Source organism: Cricetulus griseus (genome assembly GCF_003668045.3).
Source record: "Cricetulus griseus strain 17A/GY chromosome 1 unlocalized genomic scaffold, alternate assembly CriGri-PICRH-1.0 chr1_0, whole genome shotgun sequence".
In the NCBI taxonomy this organism is placed as follows: Eukaryota; Metazoa; Chordata; class Mammalia; order Rodentia; family Cricetidae; genus Cricetulus; species Cricetulus griseus.
The window spans coordinates 61,319,739-61,346,272 of record NW_023276806.1 but is presented as its reverse complement, the minus strand read 5'-3'; the positions used below and the strand labels follow the sequence as shown (position 1 = coordinate 61,346,272).

General features: G+C 51.7%; 1 protein-coding gene and 1 long non-coding RNA gene across 2 annotated transcripts; one reads left to right on the top strand and one right to left on the bottom strand.

The window, feature by feature from the left end:
• The first annotated feature begins 1,456 nt into the window (after positions 1 to 1,456).
• Positions 1,457 to 15,396, top strand: Sema6c (semaphorin 6C). Its single transcript, XM_035450976.1, is given in 21 exon segments — positions 1,457 to 1,547; positions 3,471 to 3,520; positions 5,198 to 5,366; positions 8,272 to 8,386; positions 8,681 to 8,744; positions 8,898 to 8,954; positions 9,263 to 9,364; positions 9,532 to 9,622; positions 9,859 to 9,978; positions 10,129 to 10,217; positions 10,510 to 10,727; positions 10,957 to 11,088; positions 11,361 to 11,513; positions 11,687 to 11,860; positions 12,134 to 12,280; positions 12,549 to 12,626; positions 12,710 to 12,765; positions 12,913 to 12,957; positions 13,163 to 13,258; positions 13,625 to 14,191; positions 14,194 to 15,396. Coding segments are annotated over 19 exon segments (2,868 nt in total). The 5' UTR covers positions 1,457 to 1,547; positions 3,471 to 3,520; positions 5,198 to 5,251; the 3' UTR covers positions 14,643 to 15,396.
• Positions 4,882 to 11,057, bottom strand: LOC118239234. The gene is made up of 3 exons (XR_004771784.1): positions 10,932 to 11,057; positions 6,633 to 10,265; positions 4,882 to 5,138 (listed from the first exon to the last, which is right to left on the bottom strand). It is a non-coding gene; the product is annotated as an uncharacterized LOC118239234 (long non-coding RNA).
• Positions 15,397 to 26,534: the final 11,138 nt, after the last annotated feature.

The window sequence follows — 26,534 nt, the reverse complement described above, 5'->3', positions numbered from 1 at the left end:
TATCTCATTGCTTCCCCTGACCTTAAATTTCTGAGTCTGTCTTGTCTCTCAGTGTCCATGCCTGTGTTTGAATCTTTTTCACTGAGAACACAGGCTGGTTGGTGATGTATTTATTCTGTTCAGATCCCCATTCGGTTAAGGCTGGTGTAGCAACTGGCAACTCCATATTTTTTCTCCAATCCATAGAACAAGCTATGGATGGAACTGCCCACTCAGACAACAATATCTGAGAAGGCCAATGTCTCCCAGGCCACCTACATTCCTGGGAATTTTGAAAATATCTTTTGTCCCAGCCCCACGCAGGGAAAAATCTTAGCAGGCAAAACCAAGGTGGAAGCTAAATAATATTCTTCCTCTTCATTGACATTCCTCTAATCAAAGGCTCTTTATTGGGACTTGGGGACAAAAAGCGGTTTTGCCGTTTGAAGGGATGTCCAAAGGCTCTTTGACGAGATGGGACACACTAACCTCGCATCTGCGAGGTTAGGAAAGCTGGTTACTTTCTTCCTTTCAGGTCCCTGTATTTTTCTAAATCAATTAGTCTTAGTCTCCACCAGGCTTTGAGCTTTAGACGTCTTACCTGTCTCTTTTGTCAACCAGCTGTCTCCTGACAGCCAACCCCCTAGCTTTCAGGCTCCTTAGTTGCTGGCATGGTGGCTCAAGGCCGATCCTTTCTGTCTGTAGAGGTCAGCTGAGAGGGGATGATGAGCACATGATAAACAGGAGGACACTTCGTTTCTCAGGCCTCCACCCCCAAACTACATGCAGGCCTTCTCATGGGGTCAGGATGAACGTGAGCCAGAGAAAACATATAGGGATGCAAAAGGGACGCAGGCAGAAGCTTAGCAAGGAGAAACGTGGAGCTACTAAGGCGGGAGACTCCCTAGAGAGCAGGGTCGCCTAAGTCGCTGATGGAAGTGAGGATCGCGCAGGCTCTGACAGCCCAGCCCAGCTGAGGCCCCCTAGTTTCCTGTCTCTCTTCTCAGGTTGTCCTCCTTCCTGTCTTTGACATTTCTGCCCAGGGGCTCCTCTCTATCAGCCTGTCTCCGTCTGTGTGTGTCTCGTGTCTGTGTCTCAGCGACTGTCCGTGGGTCTTTCCGTCTCGTGCCTGGGTCTCCAGCTCTCCCTCTCGGCTTGGCTCTGGGTGGACCGTGCGCTCGGCGCCCCTCCTTCCTGCAGTACTATTGGTGGAGAGGTGGCGGGTAGGCGGTGTCTAGCCCGCCGCTGAGCACTCTATTGGTCACAGGGACAGAGAGGCGGGCCGGAGGCGGGTCCGGCCGGGAGGCGGGCGGGGCGGCTGGGGCCGAGCCCAGAGCTCCGGGCGGTCGCATTGTTTTCCTCCGCGGATCTGCGGCGCGAGTAGGGGCTCCCACTCGGACCCAGGACTCTCGTAACCCGACAGCGTCCTGGAGCCTAAATCCAAGTACCATCTAGACGGGACGCTCGTCGCATCTCTCCCGAGCCCCAAACACGGATTGCGAACTCTGTGCATCGCGGAGCTAGGGGCCGCCCGCTGCTCCCTGGATCTCGCTGACCCGGATCTCCGAGCAAGTACCTTGGGGTAGGGATATAGATGCAGGGAGGGGCAGGAGCGCCGCCAGATGGGGGTCAAGCTTCTGAGTGTCACGGGGACCCGAGTGGGTCCAGCATGCCTGGCAGAGAAAGGGTCGGCGGACTTAGGGTGCGCGGAGGAGGAGGGGACCGTGGCCAAGCCTAGATGCACTGCTGAGCGCAGGGTGTAGGTTTCTTTTCCGACTGGTCGAAGTCGCGTCCCGCTAGATTGGGGGTCACCAAAGAGGGTATTTTCTTTCTTTTTCTTTTCTTTTTTCTTTTTTGAGGCGCGCATGGTGCAGAGGGTGGAAAGCCCAGCATCTTGCCTCTCCCGCGGGAAACTGAAGCTCTGAGACCTGTGGAGAAGTAGACCCTCCCGACGCCCCTGCAGGAATAGCAAAGGGGACAAGTGGTTCTGGACTTTGGTGTCAGGGTTGCTTCTTCGTCCTTGTGCAGGCTGGAGTCCGAGCACTCCCAGGGGGAGGGATCGGCTTGGGCAAAGAGTCCACGAGTGGAGCCACAGAGAAGCATCAGTCCCGGTGCCCACCTCCACGCTTCACCTCACTCCTCCCGGGGCTTTGTTAGAATGGTCTCCCACGGAGGAGAGCGGGCCTGGCGACAGCATCCCAGCTCACCTACCAGCTACGCGCGGGCCTAGGGCCCGCCCCGGCTGTTCCCAGCCTCTGGCCCTGTTTTCCTGGTCTGGGAGACCCACCTCCGTCCCCCAACCCCAAATCCCATACCCACTCGATCTGCGCCTGCAGGCCCCTCCAGCCCCTCCTCCCGCTAACGTGGCTCTGGGACCCGGTCCCGGTCCAGACATTGCTACCCGCCCCTCCTCGGAGCCCCAGATCCAGTGAGGGGGAGACACGTCGAGCCCCTGGCCCCAGGCCCACCTCACACTAAGCGCTCGCGGAGCTCCGGACACCTGGTTTATCCACGTTGGGGGGTGGGTCGGAGGGAGAGTAGGTACAAAGCCTGGGACTGAGAGGAAAGGTAGGGTGAAAGGGTTTTGAGGCTCAGCACACCCCTGAGCCTCCTGAGGAAGGTGGGCTGGGGCGGGCGACCATGCCTATGGCTTCCTGCTATTGTCCCCGGCCGGCCTCCCAATCCCTTCCCCAGCCTCTCTAGACACCGGCTATGACCTCGGCCACTCCCCAGAGGTGGTTGTCTGGCTAAAAGGAAAAAAGGGGGATGTTTCATCTTTCTATCAAGGGGAGGAGGACCTGAAAGGAGAAAGAGTGGCCAGGTCTCTCCTTGGGATCTCTCCAGGTCACAGCATGCCTGTCCCTAGGCCAGGGATTGGATGGGAGCCACCCAGATGTTGCTCCCCCAAACAACTATGGGAAGCCCTCTTAAAGATGTATCATACTTGAGTACAGTGGGCCAAGGAAAAGGCCAACCAAGTGTTTTTAGAGGCTGGACTAACCCAGCTTAAAGTGAACATGTGTGGGGGGTCCTTAGTGTGAGCGGTTAGGTGGGAGGGAGATACGGTATGCTCTCCGAGGAAGGGGATGAAGGTACTTGCTATCAGAGCATTTTGCCTGGAAATGAAGAGCATGCAAATTAGATGCAAATTAGCCTCTATTGTCCCTAGCTAGGGCGCTTTTGCAGGAAGGCTGTTGGATTCTGAAGGTTTTAACATGGGAGTGGTCATCGGGCCCCACAACTCCCAGACAACCTTTTTCCCAAGACTGGCCCTGCAGTTCTAGGAGTTTCTGGCTAAAGGCCAAACGCTATCCTCAGTATCTTCCGGTGCAAAGCCACCCTCATTTTGCAACCAAACAAAATTCATCCCCCAATAACATCTCCCCCACACTGACTTCAACAGCTTTTCCCCAAATTCGCACATTTACTTTTAAACGATGTGGTAAGGGAGATGTGATTTTTTTCCCTTCTTTTGTCCCTTCTCCCCTCAGATCAAAAGGCTTCTATCCCTCTTCGTCCCCCACAGGACCCACCACCCCAGGTAAGGAAAAGACAACAACCCCTGAGAGCAGGGGTTAGAAGCAGACTCCACCAGGGCCCAGGAGGAGGGTCTGGGTGTTCTCCCCACTTGCTAGAGACCAAAGTTGTTTCCAGGGTGAAGACAGCAGTTGCCCAGGGCAACTTGAGGGGGGGCAGATAGGAAAGCATAGAAGACAAGCTGCGTCCCTTTCTCTTCTCCTGGGAGTACCAGTAACCGGAAACAGGGTTGGGGGAGGGAGGAAGACTTGGCCTTTCAATGGAGGGGTCCTTAGCTAGCTAACTCCTCTGCCTCTGGGGAAGTGTGGGGGGGGTCATTAGGTGTTTCTACTCTGTCACTTCCTCCAGCTCTCTTGGGGACCCACCTGACGTCAGCCTCCCCACCAGTGACGCCAGATTGGGCTTGGGTGGACACTTGGGTCCTGGCTTCAAGAGTGGCATTACTGGGGAGACAGCAGGGGGCTTGCCCTGTAAGCCCAGAGTTTCTCCTTTAGACTTGGAATGGACCAGTAAGGCTTATTGTGATCTGTCACAAAAGAAAGAACTCCTAACCCCCTGACCTGATTAATGGAGCCTCTTCAGCCCCTCACTTCAATTTCTAGGGAAGGCAGGAGGGTGGTGTGCACCACCTACAGGGGTCCAGGCAGGGTCAGCTGGCTGGGGAGGCTGATGGGTGGGAAGGAGACCTGTCTTACCACTCCTTTCACCAAATCCATCTTTTCTTGGACTTTGGGCTACAATTGCCTGTCATTGAATTATTTATATTTCAATTTCAGAGGCAGCCTGATGAGGGAAGAAGGGGAAAGCGGGGCACGTACAGCCATTTCTCCTCACCCGTCCTTTCTATCCTTCGCTCTGCACAGGGGGTGGGTCTGCTCTTCTCCCCTCATTGAGAACATGCATTGGTTTTTAGGAGCCAGGGAGGCAACAGGGGGCTTCAGGCTGGGAGGGGCACAGTGGTCTAGGGAGACAGCTGCAGCCAGAGTTAAATTTAGCCTCTGATCTGGCTTTGATGCAGATTCATTTTTGGCTAAGACAGCCCCTCCATGAACACCCCACTCCCCCCCTCCCCAGCTTCTTCCTCAGCAATGGGAATGGCCCCTCAAGTATGAGCTTAGGCCAGGTCAGTGACCCCTGGGCTGTTTGTCCCCTCCTTCTGTTCTTTCTCAGCCTTAGACAGGCCCATGGCTGCCGCACAGCTGCCTCTGCCTGGGCTCAGTGCCTACATTACTCCCAGGGTGCTGTGGGGGTCTGTGAGGGGAGGGGACAGCAGATTTGGTGCCCTCTTCCTCCTCCTAGTGCCAAGGAGTCACTATTTATAATTTTAAGGCTTCAGTGTCTAATTATAGCTGAGAAGGGGTTAGCACAAGGGGGGCCAGGAGGTGTCACCTACTGAATGTCCCAGACCCAGGCAGGAGAGAGGAGGAAAGGCTGGGAGTGGCAGCAGATCTGTTCTGTCCTTACCTGGGGTCACACCGGCAGGCGTCACACCAACCAGTTTGGGCCAGTTGGAGAGAGAAGGGCCTTGAGTGACAGTGACAGCTGGCTGGGAGTGAGGCAGAGATGGTTATTTTGCCCCACCCCGCAGGGTCTTCTGGGGATAGTCCTGGGGAGGAGTCTGCCTGCAACAAGGGTAGAGAGAACTTAGTCCCTTCCCCCACTTTTCTGTCTCCCCTTTCAGGGCCAGCATATGGGTGAGGGGGTACCCCCTGGGGCTTGAGCTGCCCCGCACAGGATGCCCCGTGCCCCCCACTCCATGCCCTTGCTGCTGCTGCTGTTGCTGTCACTCCCCCATGCCCAGGCTGCCTTTCCCCAGGACCCTATCCCTCTGTTGACCTCTGACCTGCAAGGTGAGTACTCCACCCACTTGACCCTCTAGGTGTGTGTGGGGGCACACCTAGAGAATGAGACCCCTGTGTGGGAGGCAGGGTGTAGGAATGTGCCCAGCCTCAAGGAAGCAAAGAGAGCGGTCAAGCTCAAGCGTCAAGCAAAGGGGGGCAAACAGATGGAACGAGTTGGCAGCTTAACTTTCTCATCCCTGGGTTTTGTTTCCTCACTCGGAGGTGGTGTTGCTAGGTGGCCAAAAACGTGACCCCAGCTGAGCGAGGTGCACACTTCCAGTCCCCGCACTTGGGAAGTTGAGGGAGGAAGATTGCCACAAGTTTGAGGACAGCCTGAGCTATGCAGGCCAGCAGGGATTACATGGCAAGACACTGTCTCAGTCAGACAAAAGAGCCAATAAAGAATGTGAGATCTTAGCCAGACTGAACCATAGCAGGTTTGAATCCCCACTGGGCTGTTCACTAGCTGTGCGACGTTGGTTAATGTCCTCTAACCTTTCTTTGCCTCGGTTTCCACATCTGTAAAAAGAAGATAATCATAGTGTTCCACCTCATGGAGTTATTTAGAGATTAAGTGAGGTAATAGATTTAACACAAATGAGGCACAATCCTGAGAACACTGTCTGGCCCAAATTAAGCACTTTATATGTGTATGTTATTCTTAGCTACAGAATAAAGTCCTGTGCCAATTCAGTGGTTCCTGACCTCTTACTTTCCTCTCTACCCATCAGTGAGCTTGGTCTCACCAGGATAGAAAATGTAAACCCAGTCTTTCTGAGAAGTCTTCACCTGTTTGGGTCCGTGTTATACATGTTGGATTTATAGTAATTTTTTTTTTTTTTTTTTTTTTTTTTTGGCGGGGGAGGTTCGAGGCAGGGTTTCTCTGTGGCTTTGAAGACTGTCCTGGAACTAGCTCTTGTAGACCAGGTTGGTTTTGAACTCACAGACATCCGCCTGCCTTTGCCTCCCGAGTGCTGGGACTAAAGGTGTGGGCTACCACTGCCCGACTGGATTTATAGTAATTTTAGTTGGGCTATTGGGAGTGATTGTTAGGGGATACATAAGAATAATAGCAAACTTGAGTCAGGGGATGGTGGCACATGCCTTTAATCCCAGCACTCAGGAGGCAGAGGCAGACAGATCTCTGTGAGTTCAAGGCCAGCCAGGACTATAGAATGAATTCCAGGACAGCCATGGCTAAACAGAGAAACCCTGTCTGCAAACTTTCAATCAGATGCAGTTCTTTGAGCCTGGGTTTCCCCTAAGCACCGATACCTGTGGCTTCTGTGACCAGGCCAGGTGGACAATGGAGTTGGTCAGAAGAGGAGGAGCCTTGAAGGGTGGAGTGGTAAAAAGTCTTGAAGGAGGACTGGAAGAAGAAAAACAAATGCTTTAATTGTACACATGTGTGTACAGGTGCTGTTGTATGAGAAAACTTTTCCTGGGAAGACAAACCCTTGTTTACTCACCCCAGACAGGGAGCCCACGACAGACCAAAGTACAGATCCCAGAAAGGCAATGAGTTTTATTGGGGTTGCTTACAGGAATATATGTGAGGGGTCACTTACTGGAGCAGAAATGACTCAAAGACAGCTGTGTCACCAAAGCCTACCCCAGGGGGATGACAGCTCACAAAAGCTGGGGACCTGGAGCACACTGCACAGCAGTGTGGAAAGTGTCCTTTCCAGGTGTCAGTGGTCTCTTTCAGTAGCCTGGCTGGTTTTTGCTTCTTGCTGGTCTGGTCTTGGAGGTTTTTTCTTCTCTTTCTCTCTGAGAGTATTCTGTGCAGCTCAGCTTCACTTCCTCTGAGGGGGACTCTGAGCCTTTATTATTTACTCTGCCCTTAGTGAATCTGGTTGGTTTCAGGGGGTTCTTTTTGTTTTTGTTTGTTTGTTTGTTTTGTTTTGTTTTGTTTTTCGAGAAAGGGTTTCTCTGTGGCTTTTGGAGGCTGTCCTGGAACTGGCTCTTGTAGATCAGCTGGTGTTGACCTCACAGAGATCCACCTGCCTCTGCCTCCCAAGTGCTGGGATTAAAGGTGTGCGCCACCACTGCCCGGCCTCTTTTTTAGTTTTTTACCTCCCTGCTTAAGGAGCTCCCTGGCAGGATGGAATGTTTTAATTTCATGGAGGTCAGAGGATGTAGGTATCCTGGAGTTGGAACCGAAGGTAGTTGTGAGCCAATTGATGTGGGTGCTGGGAATTGAACTCTGGACATTTGGAAGAGCAGTGCATGCTCTTAACCACTGAGCCATCTCCAGCCCCTTGAAAGGAACTTTCTAATACAGAAGTGGTCCTAAGGAGGGACTCAGCTTAACTCTGGAGTCAGACAGACTCGATATAAACCCTGCTGCCTGCCTGGTAGTCATGTAAGTCCCTCCATTTGCCAAGCCTTGAACTGGGGCCTGTGTGAATATGAGACCAATATCAAGCAAGGCATATCATTCAAATAACTCACAGTGTCTGGTTAAAGTTAAATGCTCAGTTGAAGTTGTTTTTGTATTAGTTTCTTTAACATCTATGGGCGGGGGGTGCACATGCCATGGTGTCTGAGTAGAGATTAAAGGACAACTTGGGGAATTGGTTTTCTGCTTCCACTATTTGAACTCAGGTAGTCAGTCCTGGCTGCAAGTATCTTTACTCTCAGAGCCATTTCATTGAGTCCGCCCCCCCCCCCTTTTTTTTCGAGACAGCATCTTGCCTTGTATACTGGTTTGGTTCTTGCTATGTAACCAAGACTGGCCTTGAGCTCTCAGCTTTCCTCCTGCCTCAGCCTCCCCAGTGCTGGTATGCACCATGGTATTGGTTTTAGTGATAGATTTTGGGCCTCTCTTGTCTCCTACTCTGTTCATTGCTTGATTTTCTCTGGTAGGAAAGGGAGTTGGAAAGTGTGTATTATCTCAGCTGCCGTCTTCTAGGTACTTCTCCGTTATCCTGGTTCCGGGGCCTGGAGGATGATGCTGTGGCTGCAGAACTTGGGCTGGATTTTCAGCGATTCCTGACCTTGAACCGGACCTTGCTTGTGGCCGCCCGGTAAAATGGCCAAGGAACAGTTGTGGGGCAGACATGCATGCTCCTAGGCAGACATGGCACCTGCATGGCCACTGCAGCAGCTTGCAGCGGACACATGCAGGTGCACAAGCCATGGGACATGGACATGCTTGGACCCAGAGAACAGATGCCAAGGCATGGAGTAAGGGGGAGGCTAGGGAGCAGGAACTTTGTGGCTTGGCCCTAAGCAGGTGAACATGGGTAAGCAGGGGACTAAGGAGCTCAGGCAGGCAGGTGCCTCAGCTCAGCTCTGACCCCTCCTTACCTACCCTTCAGGGATCACGTTTTCTCCTTCGATCTTCAAGCCCAAGAAGAAGGGGAGGGGCTGGTGCCCAACAAGGTGAGGGGCTGTATGCGAGGAGGTGCAGGCAGGGAGACAAAGCTGGGAAAGGTGTAATGGGGGTTCTGTGGGTTGAAAAAGCACCTAAAAGGAGTCATAATGTGAGGAGGGGTCCTGGTTGCTCCATGACCTCTCCTCTATTTCTCTTTTCAGTTTCTGACATGGAGGAGCCAAGATATGGAGAACTGTGCTGTTCGGGGAAAGCTGACGGTGAGGAGGGGAGTGTAGTTGGAGGGAAGGCAAGGCCAGCACGACCATTCCTTCCTCCCCTCTCCAAGCCAGCCAGACAACCAAGGGAAGGAAAGAGAATCCACACCTTCTAGTTCCCTTTACACACCCCAGCAAAAAGAGGAGGAGGCTCAGAGAAACCAAAGAGCCTGGTGAAGGCTAAAGGGCCAGTAAACAGCTTGAGACTTTAGCCACATTGCTGTGGCTCAAGACTGGTCACTGCCTTACTTCCTGTGGCCCTTAACTTCAGTCCCAGGCTTGTCACTAACCTAGAATTTTGGGTTTTCTAGGACGAGTGCTACAACTACATCCGTGTTCTTGTTCCCTGGGACTCGCAGACACTCCTTGCCTGTGGAACAAACTCATTCAGCCCCGTGTGCCGCAGCTATGGGGTACAAAGGAAGAGGGCTGGGAGGAGATTCCAAAATAGGCAATCAGTCTGACTGGAAGAGATGAGCATCTGGGCTTGGATTGCGAGAGTGCAGAAGGGGAGGGAGGGGAGTGGGCTGTGGGGCCACACTTCTGAGAGGTTCCAGGAACCTGCCTCCTCTGCCCCCAGATAACTTCGCTGCAGCAGGAGGGTGAGGAGCTGAGTGGGCAAGCTCGATGTCCCTTTGATGCCAACCAATCAAACGTGGCCATCTTTGCAGGTGTGCACCTGGGCATGTGAGAAGCAGGCATGTGGCTGGAAGGAGTTCCTCTCCCAACTTGGTCTTCCTCCATGTCCTTGAGTGGAGGGTAGGAGGGGTGGGGCCAGGCCTAAGTAGCTGTGTGGGTACCCCAGTAAGAGACAGGATGCAGGCCTAAGTAGCTGTGTGGGTACCCCAGTAAGAGACAGGGTGCAGATCTTGAGCTTCCCCTGATCCCGATCCCCTCAACCCTCCAGAGGGCAGTTTGTACTCAGCCACTGCAGCGGATTTCCAGGCCAGTGACGCTGTAGTTTACAGAAGCCTTGGACCTCAGCCGCCACTCCGTTCTGCCAAGTATGACTCCAAGTGGTTGCGAGGTCAGTCGTCCTGGGGGTCAGCCTGCACATGGGGGTACACCAGGACTGTGTGGGGGCAGTGGCAGGGAGTGTATGGATGGGTGGGGAGATAGTATAGGGCACAAGTCCCTGAGCATGTCTGGATGCCCTTTCCTGTCACGCCTACTTTAGAGCCTACCTTTGTCTATGCTTTGGAGCATGGAGACCACGTCTATTTCTTCTTCCGAGAGGTCTCAGTGGAGGATGCCCGACTGGGGAGGGTAAGGAGTTGGGCACCAGGGTGGGTAGCTGGAAGGCTCTTCTGGGTCCTGAGGACAGTCCTTGGTCTTAATCTCCATAACAGATTCCTTGGACTCTGACCCCACCCACACCCCTCTGCATAACCTTCAGCTCTCATCTACCATATCTGGCCATACTCTCTTCCTGACCCAAATTGATCTACCATAACATTCCCTTTCTTTGCTGTGATCCTGACAGTTGTCTCTTGGTGCTCTAACTCCCACCATACCTTACAACTGCCACGTGGCTCTCTCCTCTCAATGTTTCTCTCAGGTGCAGTTTTCCCGGGTAGCCCGGGTGTGTAAACGTGACATGGGTGGCTCACCTCGGGCCTTGGATCGCCACTGGACATCCTTCCTTAAGCTGAGGCTCAACTGCTCTGTCCCTGGGGACTCTACCTTCTACTTTGACGTCTTACAGGCCTTAACTGGGCCTGTGAACCTGCATGGCCGCTCTGCTCTCTTTGGGGTCTTCACTACTCAGACTAATAGGTTGGTACTAGGCTGTGTGATCTAGTTCCGTACCCTACCAACATTCAGATTGTCCTTCCAATGCATACTGAGGAAGGAGCTCCAAGCAAGGCCAGTTTGCTGTCCTGGCCACCTTTTCCCAGTCTCTGCCTCTTAACATGGTGCACAAAGGGCAGTTACCACAGCTTCCCTGGCAGGAACTGTGCAACCCCTGTTAACACCTACCTTGAATCCTTTCTGGCTTCCCCAGCATTCCTGGATCTGCAGTCTGCGCATTCTACCTGGATGATATTGAGCATGGGTTTGAGGGCAAGTTCAAGGAGCAGAGGAGTCTGGATGGGGCCTGGACTCCTGTGTCTGAGGACCGAGTCCCCTCACCCAGGTACCCGGAATAGAGGTGGCTTTCATGGGGCAGAAGCAGTGCTTGTTCTTAACATTGGGTTGTAAGGAGGGCTAAGGTCACTGTGGCCTAGGGACAAGGCTAGCACTGGGTGGGTCTAAGGAGCTGCAACAGAACAGGGAAGGGAAGAAGCAGTGACATGTGTGTTTGCAGGGGAGTAAAGGTTACCAACCGTGTTTGAGCACAGGGGGGCACATAGCTTAATTAACCCCCATTCTCTACCTTAAGGCTGCCCCTTCCCATGTGCCCACCAGGCCAGGGTCCTGTGCAGGTGTGGGCGGAGCTGCTTTGTTCTCCTCCTCTCAAGACCTACCTGATGATGTCCTGCTCTTCATCAAGGCACACCCTCTGCTGGATCCTGCCGTGCCACCTGCCACCCATCAACCTCTCCTCACTCTCACTAGCAGGTAATCGCTGCCTCCTGCCCTCCAGCACTCTCTTCTCTCTCTCGTGGGGTCCACACGGCATGGGGGTGGGACTTGTGAAGGAATTAGAGTGGGAACCAGGGCCTATGGGCTGTCCTTGACGTGCTCGAGCTGTCTTAGACGTGTTGTCCTCACCCGAAGCCTGTCTGCTCCAGGGCTCTACTGACCCAGGTAGCTGTGGATGGCATGGCCGGGCCCCACAGAAATACTACAGTCCTGTTTCTTGGCTCCAATGATGGGACAGTGCTGAAGGTGCTACCTCCAGGGGGACAGTCTCTGGGACCTGAGCCTATCATATTGGAGGAAATTGATGCCTACAGCCCTGCCCGGTGAGTTCTTTGTGGGGACAGGTCCCTGCAGGGTAGAGGTGGGTGATGGGATGGGGAATGGGTTGGGTACTCCAGTGTTGGTTTGGTAGAATTAGAGGCCTTGAGGTAGGGAAAGGATTTGGTGAGAGCTCCACTGTGTTGGGTCGGGTGGTTCAATAGGTTTTGTTCAAGTGTTTTGTGCACCTTCTCTGCTTGTCAGTCTTTTCACCCATAGTTTTCTAGGAAAAGACAGCCTCACCTTCCCCATTCTGATTCCTTATGGCCTCATATTAGGTGCAGTGGGAAGCGCTCAGCCCAAGCTGCACGGAGGATCATAGGGCTGGAGTTGGACACTGAGGGTCACAGGCTCTTTGTGGCCTTTCCTGGATGTATCGTCTACCTCCCTCTCAGCCGCTGTGCCCGGCATGGGGCTTGTCAGAGGTGAGAGGAGCCTCAGGTCAGACGCTGCCTGGCTATGCTTCCTGGGCTAGTAGGAGCACAGAAAAATCCCCAAGTCTTGAGGGTGGCAAGGAAATGGAGATGGGGAGGAGAGGTGGGGTGCCTTGGGTAGTCTGAAAGTGTGCAGCAATTAGGGTCTGGAACAGACTGGATGGACGTATGGAAATAGAGCTGGAGTTCAGAAAAGGCAATGGAATGGACCGTGGCACGTGAAAGGGGTACCAGCCTCACACATCTCAGTCTCCCTTAGGAGCTGTCTGGCTTCTCAGGACCCATACTGTGGATGGCATCGATCCAGAGGCTGTGTGAATATCCGGGGACCTGGTGGGTAAGTGAGGAGCCCCTGGGACTCCTGAGGAGAGTGTTTGGCAAAGTGTAGAGCCACAGTGAGCCCCCTCCCTTTCGTTCTAGGACTGAGGTAGATGTGATGGGGAACCAGGAATCCATGGAGCATGGTGGCTGCCAAGGTAAACACCAGGGACGGCTGCAGGCACAGCTAAAGTTGCATATGGCTCTGATGGCTTGGGCATGTGCCTTTCTCAGCGTCTCTAAGTTATCTCTATCAGTTCTTCACCAGCTTCCCCTTTTCCTCATTATCACCCTCTGTCTCATAGATGGAGCTACTGGGAGTCAGTCTGGCCCTGGAGATTCTGCTTATGGTGAGTCTTCTTGGCCTCAGTTTCCTTTTCCCTTGCTTAGCCCGCACAACCAAATCTGTTTGGGCTCTAAGCAGGCCAGCACCCTGAACAGCCAGAGGAGACACTGGAATTCTGGACTCTTGGGTTCCAAAGGGGAGGGGCTTGGTGGTGTCAGGGGTGGTGTGCTTTTAAGTCTCACTGGCTCTGACCTGGTCTCTGTTACCAGTGCTTCTGGGTCCTGGCCCTTCCCTTGAGACCCCCAGTTCCCCCAGTGATGCCCACCCAGGGCCCCAGTCTTCCACTCTTGGAGCTCACACGCAGGGTAAGGGGGTTGCCTGGGAGGGTCAGAGTGCAGTGTGGAACTACTGAGTCTTTGAGGATTCTAAGCCGGGTGCTGATTGGTGTTTGATACCCACTAACACCTGTTTGGAATCTCCCTTCACGGCAGCTGGACATCCAGCCAGTGTCCTGCACAGGCAGATGTTCTTGGCATGGCTACAGGGGCTAAAGCTGGGCAGGGGATACTCCAGACCGTGCTCTAGCCTGTGTGTTTAGGGATGCTGGGAAAATGCCTACCGAGACTGTGGAGTGAAGCTGAGCAGCAGCATGAGAACTTGCTGTTGGCCCGTTCTGTGCGCCACCTACCCCTAAAGCTGAGGCGCCTCCCTCCTTCCTTCTTGGCCGGCAGGCGTGCGCAGGGACCCTACCCCGGGAGCTTCGGCCTCCCGCTCCATCCCCATCCCACTCCTCCTGGCCTGCGTGGCGGCGGCCTTCGCCCTGGGCGCCACCGTCTCCGGCTTCTTGGTGTCCTGTGCTTGTCGTCGCTCCCACCGCCATCGGAGCAAGGACATCGAGACCCCAGGGCTGCCGCGCCCTCTCTCCCTCCGCAGTCTGGCCCGGCTGCACGGCGGCGGACCTGAGCCCCCGCCTCCGCCCAAGGATGGAGATGCTGCGCAAACGCCACAGCTCTACACTACCTTCCTGCCTCCGCCCGAGGGCGGACCCCCTCCGGAGCTGGCCTGCCTGCCCACCCCCGAGTCCACGCCCGAGCTGCCGGTGAAGCACCTCCGTGCCTCCGGGGGTCCCTGGGAGTGGAACCAGAACGGGAACAACGCCTCGGAGGGCCCGGGCTGCCCACGGGGCTGCAGCGCGTCGGGCGGGCCCGCGCCGCGCGTGCTGGTGAGGCCGCCACCGCCGGGCTGCCCCGGGCAGGCGGTGGAGGTGACCACGCTGGAGGAACTGCTGCGCTACCTGCACGGCCGCAGCCGCACAGGAAGGGCGCCGAGCCGCTCGCCCCGGCCCCGTTCACCTCGCGGCCGCCTGCCCCGGAGCCCGGCGCGGCGCTGTTCGCGGACTCCAGCCCGCTGCCGCGGGACTGCGTGCCGCCACTGAGGCTCGACGTGCCGCCCGAGGGCAAGCGCGCCGCTCCGGGAGGGCGGCCCGCCCTCTCGGCCCCGGCCCCGCGCCTGGGCGTCGGCCGCAGGTTGCCCTTCCCCACGCACCGTGCGCCCCCGGCCCTGCTCACGCGCGTCCCCTCGGGAGGCCCGGCCAGGTACTCCGGGGGGCCCGGGAGGCACCTCCTGTACCTGGGCCGGCCCGACGGCTACCGCGGCCGCTCCCTGAAGAGGGCGGACGTCAAGTCCCCGCTGTCGCCCAAGCCGCCCCTCGCCGCCGCCTCCACGCGCGGCGGCCATTTTAACTTCTGACAGACGCTGCTAGCGCCCGTCCAGGCGCTGGAGGCCCAGGCCCGCCGAGGCCGCCGGCCTTCCCGGACTCCGAGAGTCTCCCGGGGCCCCCCTCTCGCCTCGCCTCGGTTTATTTATTGACTGTCTTTGCCCCTGTCCTCGAGAGGCCAGTGAGAGGCAGGCGAGGGGCTCGCCGCTCGGAGCGCCAGCATTTCAGGGGACCTGGCCGACTCCCACTCCCCGCTCCCTTCCAGCCACGCTGCCTTAACTCGCCGCTCCGGGCTCCCGCGGACTTGGGCCCCGGGCGGGCCGCCGGGGCTGGAGCCCAGAGTCCTCGGGCCTCCCGGGGCCGGGACGTGCCGCCTCCTACTGTGTAGGAGCCCCCCCTCCCCCCGCTTCCCAATACAGCCGTGTGCCCCAGCCGCTGCCTGACTTTCCTCGCGGGGCGGGAGGGGAAGGAGGGCGGGGCCGCTCGGCCCTTTGGGTGCCCGTGCCCCGAATGTCTGCCTCCGCTTCGCCTCGGCCCCCGGGTACTCTTCCCCGGAGTAATTGGCTTGGCGGCTGTCCCACCGGGGTTAATCAGGAAAGGTTTCCTGAAGGAGGCAAGCGGAGGTGGGCGGCTGAGCCAGGGCCCAGGAGAGCCGGGTACAGATCCGAGGTGCAGGGGAAGGCACTCAGCGGGCCTCTGCATAGAGAGGGCAGGCACCTTTTCATGGCCTACGCCACGGGGTGGGGGAGGGACGTTTTGGAGAAATAAAACGAAGCTGCTGCGTGATTTGAATCTCACATCAGCAAATCTTGTCCTGAAAGAGAGCTTGGCTTAGGTGGTTGGGTCTCCTGAGTAGTAGTAGCCTGCGACACACAACAATAAAAGCCGGCAGAAGACGAGCCCTGCTGGAGGAAGAAAGGGTTTGCCCAGCAGTTGGCTCCCTGGGGGACAGTTCCAGCGGCAAGCTAGCCCGGGGCTAGAGACACTAAGGTGCGCCCCTCCTTGCTGCTACATTGTGCTGGCCGCAGATACCCGCAAGATATCCCGAGTACCAAGGGGAGGGATGACCGGAGTGCTTGTCCCACCCACCACCCTCCTGGCGCTAGGAACATTTAAGGCTTCCCTCGGGTGCCGGCTGCGCTGGAGGATTTGCAAATCTGGAATTTGGCAGGCGCGTGGCGGCAGTATCCGCCCTGCTCCAGCTCCAGGCCACTTCCCGTTGGCGCCTCCTAGAGGTCCGACCAAGCCCTGCACCCGAATAAGCCGCCAGGTCTCTGGTTGCTTACTGCTGAGAACTATTTGGCCAATAGTTCTGGGTGTATTGTTTACCTCTTCACATTTACCCTCGAGATCGTAACTCTGCCTTAAGCCTCCTTTCTCATCTGAAATAACAGAGTCGAGAGGCTCAAGTACTATAATGTGCAAATGCTTTGTGAAAGACAAATCGTGAAGTGATGGTTCCTCCGTCTCTCTCAAGTCTCTTGATGCAGCTCAGTTAAGCTAATTGGCCAAGGGTCCTCCAGACTTTAACATCTCTTTAGTTTGATCAGGTGTTTGGTTTTTTTTGGGGGGGAGGGGTTCATCTTATTTCTCCTTGGGGACCTTACTTAAGCTGAGATGCACCGGAGCTGTTGCTAGTATCCTAAACAGTGCTAGGGCACAGGAAAGGAGAGGTTACCGTTACCTGGTTGCATTAATCTCTTCAAAATGTGATAGCTAGTGTAAAGTACATCTGTAAATGGTGTATGAAAATCATGAATTCTGGGCTATTAGTTAGTCTTTCTCCAAAGATGAAGAGGGAGAGCAAGATGGTTTGGTGAGAGCCGGGCGTTGGTGGCGCATGCCTTTATTCCCTGCACTCGGGGAGTTCGAGGTTCTAAAGCTACACAGAGAAACCCTGTCTCGAAAAACCAATATATATGGGTAAAGTACCTAGCTGGTAAGTCTGGCCGCCAGAAGCCTATAGTGCAAAGAGAACCAACTTTCTTAAGTTATTCTCAGGCCTCCATGTGTGCCGCTGGCACGCCCACCCACCCCCATCTCTCTCTCAATGCACAAATCCTGAAAAGATGAGAGGCTTGGGATACAGCCCCGTTGGTAGCATGGCAAGCATGTACTGAACTCTCACTTCTAATTCAAGCACCACACACAACAGAGTGGTGGTGCATGCCTGTAATTCTGCATTCTGGAAGCAGAGGCAGGCAGGTTTGCTGTGAAATGGACAGCAGCTTGGGCTATAATGTTGTATCAGAAAGGAAAGATGGAGAGAATATGCTGCAATTGGCTCAAATAGGTTCAAGACTGGCCTGAGCTAAGAGACCCGAAATCAACCCCAAAGGAAAAAAAAATATGTATATAAAGAACTAAAACTGCAAGGCGTTGGCGCACTTGGGAGGCAGAGGCAGGTGGATCTCTGTGAGTTCAAGACCAGCCTGGTCAATAAGAGCTAGTTCCAGGACAGCCTCCAAAGCCACAGAGAAACCCTGTCTCGAAAAACAAACAAAACAAAACCAAACAAACAAAAAAAGAATTAAAACAGACGACCCAGCATTTGAGAGGCAGAGGTAGGTAGAGCTCTGTGAGTGTAAGTCCAGCCTGGTCTACATAAGCAAGTTCCAGGCTAACCAGGGCAATACAGTGAGACCCTGCCTCAAAAAAAAAAAAAAAGAAGAAGTACAGTGTACGGGATTGATTCTAGGACAGTCGCCACATCTTAAAAAGAAAAACAAAATCTAGATATTCAAGTCCTTCAAGTAAAAGGACATGGTATGTGCATGTGACCCATGCCCAGCCTCCGGTGTGCTCTAGATCTTCTCTAAATTATTCTAACACAAGGTAAATGATAGCAATTCTGTGTGTTTATTCTGAAGCTAGGTTGTACTCCAGTATGTGGTAGATGTTATCTTTGAACTGATCTGTCTTAGACTAGCAAGTGCTGGGGTTGCAGATAGGAGTCTCACTGTGAATAATTGTTGTACCATATTATTTAGGAGATAATGAAGAGAAAAAAAATCTCCATATGTGTTGAGTACACATACAACTTTCCCCAAATATTTTTGATTTGTGGTTGGTTGAATGCATGGGTGTGAAACTCATATATATATATATATATATATATATATATATATATATTGAGTACACATACAACTTTCCCCAAATATTTTTGATTTGTGGTTGGTTGAATGCATGGGTGTGAAACCCATATATATATATATGACAGAATCAAACCTAGGGCCTTACACATGCAGATAAATGCTCTGTCACAGAGCTACAGCCCAGCTTTAATCTTGAGTTTCCTTGAAGGCAGCAGCAAAGCACAGGTTCATGTCCTGACTCTTCATTTACCAGTTTTTTAAGAGACTGTTTACTTTTTTTAGCTGGGAACCAAGAGCAAGCGAAACCAAATGTGTTGCAGTAAGCAAATCCTAGGGCCCTTCTATGAAACCTTTGCAGTTTAACCACCCCCTCCCCCTCTGCCATTTCTCTGTGTAGCCCTGTGAATCCTGGAACTCACTCTGAAGACCAGACAGGCCTCAAACTCACAGAGATCTACCTGCCTCTGCTTCCTGAGTGTTGGAATTAAAGGTGTGTATCATCACCACTGGCTAAATGTTATTTCTTTGACTTTTTTGTCTGCATGTAATGTATATCTGTGTACCCCATGAGCATTTGGTGCCTAGGGAACTCAGAAGTGGATCTGGATTTCCTGGAGCTGGAGTTAGACGCAATGAGCTACCCTGTGAGAGCTGGGAATTGACTGACAGTGCTCTTAACTGTTGAGCCATCTCTCCAGCCCTCAATGTCTTTTTTAAGGAATGGAAAGAACTTATGATAACAGGGATTTGTAAAGCATGTAAATATATAGGCTTAAATTAATCAGTTTAGCTAGATGTGTGGTACTCTGATGTTACCACACTTCCCTCAGAGTCTGAGTTGGGAGCATTGTGAATCCAAGGCAAGCCTGGACAACATAGCCTCACTTACCACTTCCCCAAAGCCCCACAATTAGGTGTTTTGTAGGACATGGTTATTTGCCCAAAATAACAGGGGCCACCACCAAAGATGCAATTCATTATTACTCATGAAAAATTCTACTGGCAGATTATAATACTGGATAATAAATTACGGATAAGTTGCAGACATTATTGCTGAAAGTGGAAGTATAGACAAACGTGCCCTCTTTAAGTTCAATTAAGGGATCTGCTGGGTGGGGTTTTGTTTTTTCAGGGTCTCTTGTATCCCAGGCTGGCATTGAACTTCTGACCCTCCTGCCTCCCCTCCCTGAGTGCTGGGATTCCAGGGATGTGTCTGCACTGCTGGTTGGTAGTCTAAAAAGTCACACTATCAGCCTGCTTTGTCATTAGGAAAAGCAGAATATGCCAGCAGCCTCATCCTCAGGGATCTCTGAGCTAATTTCTCAGAGGCATCCTAGGAGATTATGGGGAAACCAGGGCCCCAGCAGGCTGAGGCCATCAGGTGTCTAAGGCTTTGGGGACCTGAGACTCAAAAGGTTCCACAATCAAGGGCCGCTTCAAAAGCTGTTCAGCACCTTGGGTTCTTTGGAGGCAAAGTCACAAGGGCCTGAACTATTTATTACTCGGGGTTGCTGCTTCTTAATGCTGCCACCTCAAGCTCTGGAACAGGCAGATAGGCACGAGTCACTGCCACTTGACCCAGAAGGTGACCCTTTAGAACGGTTGACCCATGAAGTTTAAGGTTATACAGGCTGGGCATAGCTCAGGTGCAGAGTGCTTGCCTATATGCCTGAAGCTATACATTGGATCTGTAGCTCTTCGTTAACATGCAGAGGTTGTAATCCCAGCACCATGAGGGATGTGGGTAGAGTCAGGAGGATCAGAAGTTCACAATAATGCTGGGCATTGAGTTTGAGGCTAGCCTAGGAAACATGAGACCCTGTCTCAAAACAGAAAAGGGGAGAGGGAGCTTATATACACAAAGCCAGGTTTGGTGGCACAGGCATGTAATCCTCAGGAAGTGAAGGCAGTAGATTGCCTTGCATCAGAGGACAACTGGGACAACATAGCAAGACCTTGCTAAAGAGAAAGACTGGTAGCTGGAGGTAGAGATTGCCTTCAGAGGAGCAGTGACTTGGAGCAAGGAATTAATGGAGTCAAGGGTGACCTCAAGAGAGCGAATATACTGGTAAGTTCATTTCAGTCTTTTTTGTTGTTTCTGACTTTAAAATGTTTCATCTATTGGTGTTTTGTGTGCATGTATGTGAGTGCACCACACATGTACCTTGTGTCCATGGAGGTCAGAAAAGACCATCAAATCCCCTGGAACTAGTTATAGATGGTTGCTAGCTTCCATATGGGTGCTGGGACTTGAACCTGGGTCCTCTGGAAGAGCAGCCAGTGCTCTTAGCCACTGAGTCATCTCTCTGGTCCCTATTTTGGATTTTAATACATTTTTAAAGATTTATTTTTATTTTATACGTATGAGTATTTTGCTTGCATGTATCTGTGTACCATATACCTAGTACTTGTAGAGGGCAGAAGGTGTCATACCCTGGAGCCCCTGAAACTGGAGTTATAAGCCACCAGGTAGGTGCTGGGAATCAAACCTGGGATCTTTGCAAGAGCAGTAAGTATGCTCTTAACTGCTGAGCCATCTCTCAAGCCCCACCTCTAGTTTCTTACAGGCGATCAGAAATGAATTTAGATGCCTAAAGCTGTCCAAATAGTTGGCTCAGCCAGTAAAAGCACTTGCCACCAAGTCTTTTTATTCAGTCTGGGACCTCAGCCTATGGAATGATGCCCCACATTTAGCATGGGTCTTTCTACCTCAAATAACCCAATCCAGAAACTCCCTCACAGACATGCCCAGTGGCTTGTGTCTTAAGTGATTCTAGGTCCTGTCAAATTGACAGTCAGTACCGGCTGTCACAATACTGGTGAGCTTTCTCTCCAACATCACCTTTCTTTACTATAGTAACTTGCTTAAAAAAAAAAAAAAAATCTTGCCAGGCAGTGGTAGTGCACACACCTTTAATCCCAGCACTTGGGAGGCAGAGGCAGGTGGATCTCTGTGAGTTTGAGGCCAGCCTGATCCACAGATCAAGTTCTAGAACTGCTAGGGGTGTTACACAGAGAAACCCAGTCTCGGAAAACAAGACAAAAAACAAACAAACTAAAAACCGTATTTTTTTTTTTTTTTAAAGATTTTATTTAGCCAGGCGGTGGTGGCACGCATGCCTTTAATCCCAGCACTTGGGAGGCAGAGGCAGGTGGATCTCTGTGAGTTCGAGACCAGCCTGGTCTACAAGAGCTAGTTCCAGGACAGGCTCCAAAGTCACAGGGAAACCCTGTCTCGAAAAACCAAAAAAAAAAAAAAAACCAAAACATTTTATTATGTATACAGTCTTCTGCCTGCAGGCCAGCAGAGGGCACAAGATCTCATTCAAGGTGGTTGTGAGCCACCATGTAGTTGCTGGGAATTGAACTCAGGACCTTTGGAAGAACAGTCAGTGCTCCTAACCACTAAGCCATCTCTCTAGTCCTAAAAACTGTATTTAAGGTGTTGTTGAGATGGCTCAACAGTTAAGAGTTAAGCCTGTGCTTCCAGAGAACCAGGGATAAATTCCCAGCACCCATAGCAGCTCACAAGTGTAACTCCATTCCCAGGGGATCCAACACCCTTTCTGGTCTTCATGGGTACTCCATGTACATTCGTGTGGAACACGGACACACACTCAAGCCAGAACGAACACATTTACAAAACAAAAAAACAAACAAACAAAAACAAGATTAAACTTTACTCCCCTCCCCCACAATAGGGTTTCTCTGTGGCTTTGGAGCCTATCCTGGAACTCGCTCTTGTAGACTAGGCTGGTCTCAAACTCACAGAGATCCACCTGCCTCTGCCTCCCGAGTGCTGGGATTAAAGGTGTATGCTACCACTGCTGAGTTTAGGATTAATCATTTTTAAAAGTTATCTTTTTAAGTTTTATTTTTATTCTTATTCATGTGTATCTATATGTATGTGCATGTGCGTGTGAGTGCCAGAAGAGACTGACGTCCTTACAGGTGGTTCTGAGCTACCCAAAGTGGGTGCTAGGAATCAAGACCAGGTCCTCGGCAAGAGCAGGCAGTGTTCTTCTGTGTGACAGCCCTGGCTGGCCTGGAACTTGCTATGTAAACCAGACTGGTCTCAAACTTAGTGATCCACCTGCCCCTGGTTCCTGAGTGCTGGGGTTAAAAGTGTGCACCATCACTGCACATAAAATAAAAATTAACCCTTTTGTAGACTGTACTTGTGTTTGCATGTGAGTATGAGCATATGTGTGCCATAGCTCAAGTATAGGTTTGTTTGTCCCTGTGTGTGCCAGGAGGAGGCCCTCAAGCTTTCTGGGACGCTCCTGGCTCCACTTTCTATCTCCTGGTAGGAGTGCTGGGATTACAGATGTGAGTTGCCTCTATGTGGGTATTGCTAAAATTCCTTCCCAGAGGGAGACATAAATAGTGTCTATCCTTCTTCCTAAGGTTCCCATAACAAACAGACAAACTGAGGCAGGATTCCACCGCAGTTCACTCTGAAGAACCAATGAGCTTCCTGGGCTTCCTTACAGAACATAGACAAGGGATTACTGAAAAGGGTATGGGAGCTCTTCCCCCACAGCAGGCTGCACCTGAAAAGCCCTTATCCAGCAGGTCCCTCCCCAGGCCATGCAGTTAAGGCCATATGAGGAGGTGGTAAGGAGCCATGGACATCAGGTGAGATCCCTGGGCCCCTCTTTGTCCCTCTGTGCAGGAGACATAAACGGTCAATAAGATCAGCTGGAATGCTCTTTTGCAAGGGGGCTCAGTCGATCGTCCCAAGATGCTAGCAATACTGTTCAGCATACCCTCTGCCTTTTCTTTTCTTTTTTTTCTTTTTCGAGACAGCGTTCCTTTGTGTAACAGCTCTGGCTGTCCTGGAAGTCACTCTGTAGACCAGGCTGATCACAAACTCATACAGATCTTGCTTGCTTCTGAATCCTGGGATCAAAGGCATGTGCCACCGCCACTGCCACTGCCACCGCCACCGCCTGGACCCTCTTGCCTTTCTCACCCAGCTCCCTTCAGCCTCTTATTCCTTACACATGAAAGAAACTGAGTGATGGGGCAGCGGTGGCTCACACCTTTAATCCCAGCACAGATGGATTTCTGTGGTCCCTAGAGGGAGTTCCAGGACAGCCAGGGCTACACAGAGAAACCCTGTCTCAAAATAAAGTAAGTGAAATGAAAGAAACTGAAGTAAGAGCTAAGGCCCTGGGGCCTTAGCCTTAGTGTGACTGGTTCAATGTAACACCGTTAGACAGTAGAAACATTCTTTGCCAAAGTGGTAAGACTTCAACAACACTAACATTTTATTAAGAAATGTCTTTATTTTAAATGATAGTACAAAACTGTGTATATATAATATAGATCTGTATTGGTATATGTACATAAATGGCTCATTCACACACATGTACACACAAGCTTGCTCATCACAATGGAACTATTTTACCCTAAATAAAAAGAATATTTTATTTAAGTTTTCCTAAAATTTTACTGTAAATAAAGCTGTCAGACAATCTGAAAAACAAGAGGACACTGTGAAGTTTCTTGGGCACCCACCTCTACATGGCCTTGGCAGAAAGACACATTGGGCAAGGCCAGGGAGTGGAGTTGCTACTGTAACAGTTGACATTGCAAGACTTCAGAAACCAAGTGGGAACATAGATAGAGAGTATGACCTAGTTAATTCCCCGAAACAAATCATCTCAGAACAAAATATGTGGTTGGGAAGGAGAGCAAGACAAGGAGTCCCACAGTTAGAGATGACCGACTAATTATGTTCCAGTGCTGGCCAAGCCTTCCGAAGACGAGAGCCGTGGGACGGCAGAGACAGTAGTAGTGGGGTAGGGGCAGGGAAGACACGGAGATCACAATTTCCTGCTACTGACAAGCCAAATTACTACTACAGAGTTTAGGAATATCTTCTTCCCCCTAGCCCTAGAGAGGTTAAAACCTTTAAATGGACAGCACCAGAGGCACAAAGCTATTAATTCTAACGCATGTCCTTGCTTTTGGTCTCCTGTTAAGTAAAGTGACAGGAAATAGAGTATGAACTCTGAAAGGGGTGGAGGCACCACATAAAATGGAGCTAGCGCCAGTCTGGCATGGTGACTCATGTCTGTAATCCCAAGACATGGGAGACCATGGTATAAAGACAGCTGTGAGTCTGAGGCTAGCCTGGGTTACACAGCAAGTTCCAGGTCAGTCTGGGCTAGAGTAAGACCCTGTCTCAAAGAAGTAAAACGAAACACAAAAAAGGAGGTAAAAGCTTAAAGTGCACTCTGGTGGCCCTGACAGAAACTTTGTGAGTAGAGAACGGTAAGCCAGTCTCTAGTAAATTGGGGCAAAAAGTGACTCCTGATCACTGTTAGACCTCAGACAAGAGTTCACTGCGTATCTCAACTCTTCTAGCCCTGGAATATCTGAATATCTGAGGTGACTGGTGTTAGGAGACAGCCACGCAAGCTTCCTCAGAATGAGTTATTTCTCACATGGTGAGATCATGAGCTGGGGCAGTGGAGTCCAGAAGGACTGTCCCTCACCTGGGCTCTTTCCTGTCCACAAGCATAAGGGCTTTTCTTTTGAGACAGGGTCTAACTGTATAGCCGAGGCTGGCCTGGAACTCACAGAGATCCATTGCCTCTGCCTCCTGGTGCTGGGACTGTGTGCCACCATACCCGGCTCTGAGGGCTTCTCCGGCAGCGTCAACAGCAGGAAAAGGCAGTGGAGAGCAGCTCACTTTGATCTTTGTCCCTGTGCACTGACCATGGTGTCTGCACTTGCTTCCCCGTGAGCCTCCACTCCCATATTTCTCCTTATTCAATGTTTCCCCCACTCCCTGCACCCCTTGGGTGAAGGAGATTCAAAGAAGCCCTATCTATGCAATTAATAAGCTTCCAGGTTATCCCAGATAATTTAGAGCTGAACCTCAAAGAGAAAACTGGGAAAGATCCATTATGTATTTACATACATGTACACTACTAATATGCACCCAGCAAAGGGATATAAAACTATCTGTTGCCAGGCGCCTTTACTCCCAGCATTCTGGAGGCAGAGGCAGGTCTCTATAAGGTTGAGGCCAGCCAGAGCTACAAAGTGAGATCCTGTCTGAAAAAAAAAAAAAAAAAGGTAAATACACATCTGACAGAGAAAGAGTATCTTTTAAGGCACAGAATTCAGAGCAAAAATCCCTAAAGTACTTTTTCCTATATGAGCCTGAGGGCTCTGCTTTGGCATTATAATATGTCCCCACAGAGGCAGGAACATGGAGGGAAGGCACATTTACGCGTGTCATGAATTTCCCTGAAGCCAGGAAGAACAGAAGTTGTCACGTTCTTTTTTTCTGTGTAGGGTCTACATCCCTGAATTAACACTGGTATTCCCCAGCAGCTACCCTGTAGAGTCCTAAGCCTGGCATTCTCCAGCTGAGCTCCAGCCCCAGGACAGCTCATCTGCTACTTGGTTCTCATGTATCCAGCCTTAGGAATCAGCTGGGACTACTTAACCCAGAAGATCCATGGTATCTTCTCAACTGACCCAATCCAGATGTGGACCTCACACCTATAATCCCAGCACTCAAGAGGCTGAGGCAGGAGGATTGCCCTGAGTCTGAAGCCAGCCTGGGCTACAAACTTAAAAAAGGCTGACCCAGAAGGTTATGTGAAGTCATGAAATAGCATCAGTGTATTTAATCTCTACTTACTTACTTATTCTTTATTTATTTTATTATTTTTTTTTAATTTTTTGGTTTTTCGAGACAGGGTTTCTCTGTGGCTTTAGAGGCTGTCCTGGAACTAGCTCTTGTAGACCAGGCTGGTCTCGAAATCACAGAGATCCTCTTGCCTCTGCCTCCCGAGTGCTGGGATTGAAGGCGTGCGCCACCACCGCCCGGCTACTTACTTATTCTTTGTGTGTGAGCGTGGTGTATGTGCATGTGTGTGTCTGGGGCTGTATGTCTATGTGCGGAGGGTAGAAGAAATGCTGGGTGTTCTCCTCCATTACTTTCTGATGTATCCCTTTGAGACAGGGTCTCTCCCTGAACCTGAAATTCACCTTTGCGGTGAGGATGGCATCCAGCAAAGCCCAGTGACCCTCCTTCTTCAGCCTGCTAGAGGGTTAGGGTTATAGGTGCCCCAGGGACTAGGGCTTGTTAGAAGATCTGAATTTGGGCCTTCACACTTGTATATCACAAGCGTTCTTATCCACTGAGCCATTTCTCTAGCCCCATCTTTTCTGTTTTTGAGACAGTGTAGTCATGTAGCCCAGTGTGCCCTCTAACTCTACAGCCTCTTGCTTCAGCCTCCTCAGTGCTGGGATTTCACACGTGTCCCCATGCTTGGCTGTCCAATACTTAATTTCTAACTAATTAAAAGTGTCCTCCCCCACACCCTCTCATCCCCATGGCAGTATAAATGAAAAGCAAGGTCTACTTCCTTTTTGAGATGGTAAACAGAGACCTCATGTTCAAAAGTAACTTGGAACAATGAACCAGGCTCCCTCTGCTCAGGAGGGAGGAGGACTAGATGGACAGATCCCTTCTCCACAGTAACTACCAAGATAATGAGGTGGTTAGGCGTGGATGTCCTCTGCAGAGTTAATCTCCAACCCCTTAAAAGGAGGGAGGGAATGAAAGTCAACATATGTTCCAAGAATGTAAACAAAAGCTATGTAAAAAGAAACTTGCTCCCTCTACTGAGCCAAGGCCCTAAAATGTCACACACAGCAGCTTATTGCTAGCACCCATTCTCCCGGTATCTCAGAAGAACCTGGCAACAGGAACAGTATGATCGGCAGCAGACACAGCTCCAGCTTTAGCTGCACACAGCCTCCTCCACTGTGCTTCCAGACACTCTAAAGGCACCAGAA